The 2,500-nt window shown below is 36.1% G+C and overlaps 1 protein-coding gene across 2 annotated transcripts in view; it reads right to left on the reverse strand.

Annotated features, from left to right (window-relative positions):
• Window positions 1–2,500, reverse strand: part of LOC143020666 (zinc finger MYM-type protein 1-like) — a 4,063-nt gene that overhangs the window by 1,443 nt on the left and 120 nt on the right. The window contains exons 1-3 of one of the 2 annotated variants that reach the window (XM_076177214.1): window positions 1,943–2,500; window positions 1,418–1,557; window positions 1–1,289 (exon numbers count right to left, since the gene is read on the reverse strand). The exon at window positions 1–1,289 is cut by the window's left edge and continues 1,443 nt beyond it; the exon at window positions 1,943–2,500 is cut by the window's right edge and continues 120 nt beyond it. In XM_076177214.1, the coding sequence (XP_076033329.1) occupies window positions 1–1,289; window positions 1,418–1,502 (1,374 nt within the window). In that variant the 5' untranslated portion in view covers window positions 1,503–1,557; window positions 1,943–2,500. Of the gene's footprint in view, window positions 1,290–1,417; window positions 1,558–1,714 lie in introns of both variants that reach the window. The other variant, XM_076177205.1, reaches the window with a different exon arrangement.

The following is a 2,500-nucleotide window of genomic DNA, read 5'->3' on the forward strand; positions in this document are numbered from 1 at the left end:
GCTAGTGGCATCTATTGAAGCTGTTGCTGCATCAGATATCATCAAGTTTAGGGAATGTGCTCCACATGGAACATAGAGTGCACGAGGGTTCTTCTCAAGAAGTCTGGCTTGAACTCCTTTGTTTCTCCCTTTCATGTTGGCACCATTATCATATGATTGTCCTCTGCAATCTTCAAGGAGAATATTCAGTTCCGTCAATTTCTTTATAATTAGAGATGACAAACCAAGACCTGTTGTTTCAGAAGCTACAAGGAACCCCATAAAATGTTCCTTAATTTCTGGTTTCTTATCCATTTTGACAGTCCTTATGACGACTGACATCTGTTCTTGATGGCTTACATCGGGAGTACAGTCCAAAATAATTGAATAATATTTGGACTGTTTAACTTCAGTCACCATTGTGTCCATTATTTTAGTACTGACTGAAGCAATAAGTTCATTTTGGATGATATTTCCAAGGTAGCTGGAATGACTGAACTGGCCACTCTCAACACGCTCAATGTGCTGCTTCATGACAGGATCAAATTTAGCAAGCAGCTCCACCTCTTTTAGAAAATTCCCATTATTCTGCTGGTGTAACGTGTTTGATGAACCTCTAAATGCAAGATTTCTCTCGGCTAAGGATTGGACAATGGCGATTAAGCGAGTCAGGACATCTCTCCAGCGCCTCTTTTCAGCCTCCAATAGTGTTCTTTCAGCTTGGTCTATTGTCTTTCCAGTTTGCAAACGGAGTTGTAAATCTTTCCAGGTTGCCATGTGCGCTATGTGTGCTGGACTGCTTTCATGACTTTTCAAAAGTGTGCCTATGTTTTTCCAGTCTGTCAGTCCTTCTGTCACTAATTTTTGTTCTTTGGTTGAAAATAATTTACAACAAAAGCAATAGAGAGCATTTTTTGTTTTTGAGTAGATAAGCCAAGTCCGCTTCATCTTTTCTCCATTAACCAATGTTCTAAAAAAATAATGATAATGAAAACTTCTTCCGTCTTCTTTTTTGGGAAATGTGAAATCAGAACTAATCTGAAATGGCCCTCTACCTACTGCATCCGTTCTAAATGCATCAGACAGAATAGTTGGCCAGTTAGCAGGATCTAGTGGTTTAGAATAAATGGGAGGCTGCTCAGGAGTAGATGATGCCTTCTGTGGTTCTGGGGAATGTGGTGGTCTTGGTGGCAGTACAGCTTCCTGGACAGATCCTGATGAATGTGATGGCACTGGAGCATCCTGTTCAGGAAGTTCAGAATATTCCTCTGGCTTGCTGTCTGGAGCTCCAATATATTTTAGAATTGATCCTGCAAAATTACAAATTTCCTTAGATGATTAGGCGTTAGTCTAAAATAATACTCACCATTCAGAAAACATAATAAAACCAAACTTTAATATGTTTCTTTAAATTATTAAATAAACGATAATGAATTACCTTTTTCTTTTGACCATTTTTCTTCGTCAAATTTCTTTTTCTTTCGTTTCTCTGCTCCGCTGAGATAAATTCGTTTTGATGCCATTACGGGAATGATGATTGGCGAGTCTGAGAGTCTAATGTAGGCCTAGCACAGAAATCTGTTAAGTGAAAACCTTATAAATACATGGAATCAATTTTACATACACGATATTCGAGTAGAACAAATATGATTAATTTTATCAGTGTAGGCCTAACACAGATATCTGTAAAGTGTAAACCTTTTAAATACCCCTTAATAAAAATAATTCTACATACACGAAATTCGGGTAGACCTGAAAGGTGAACAGATGGGTGATTGTTGAGCCTGTGGTTATCTTAATATTGTATACTTAAGTGAAAACCTTATAGATACATGGAATCAATTTTACATACACGATATTCGAGTAGAACAAATATGATTAATTTTATCAGTGTAGGCCTAACACAAATATCTGTAAAGTGTAAACCTTTTAAATACCCCTTAATAAAAATAATTCTACATACACGAAATTCGGGTAGACCTGAAAGGTGAACAGATGGGTGATTGTTGAGCCTGTGGTTATCTTAATATTGTATACGAACTAGAGAAACGGACCACACGACAAACGGAATAGAATTAATTTATTTCTGTCACTTCCTTTTGAGCTCACCTCGGTCCTGCCATCTAGTGTTTTTTTTTTTTTTCATTAGGTAGGTGAAGTGAGAAAATAAATAATCATAATTTGATAATAAAGAAATAAGCGAATAAATGAATAAGGGATTGGATAAAATATCGATACAAAATAAACAAAATTGAACATATGAACATATATGAACATTGAATATTGAAAAAGGTGGAAAAGGTAAACATTCCATAGAATACAAACATTTCCTATTGTGCATACAAATATAATAAAAGGAATTCCAACTTACAGTCACAGAACACACAAACTTACAAATTTACACTATTAGAAGCTAAGCATGATGCGACCAAAGAGTAAACAAGAACGCTGGTGATGCCAATTCCAGTGACAATTAAAGCCAAACAATTGGACAAAGAATAGTAAGCTAATGGCCAAAAAG

This window comes from Oratosquilla oratoria, chromosome 3 (genome assembly GCF_046742065.1).
Source record: "Oratosquilla oratoria isolate Oo_2021 chromosome 3, ASM4674206v1, whole genome shotgun sequence".
NCBI lineage: Eukaryota > Metazoa > Arthropoda > Malacostraca > Stomatopoda > Squillidae > Oratosquilla > Oratosquilla oratoria.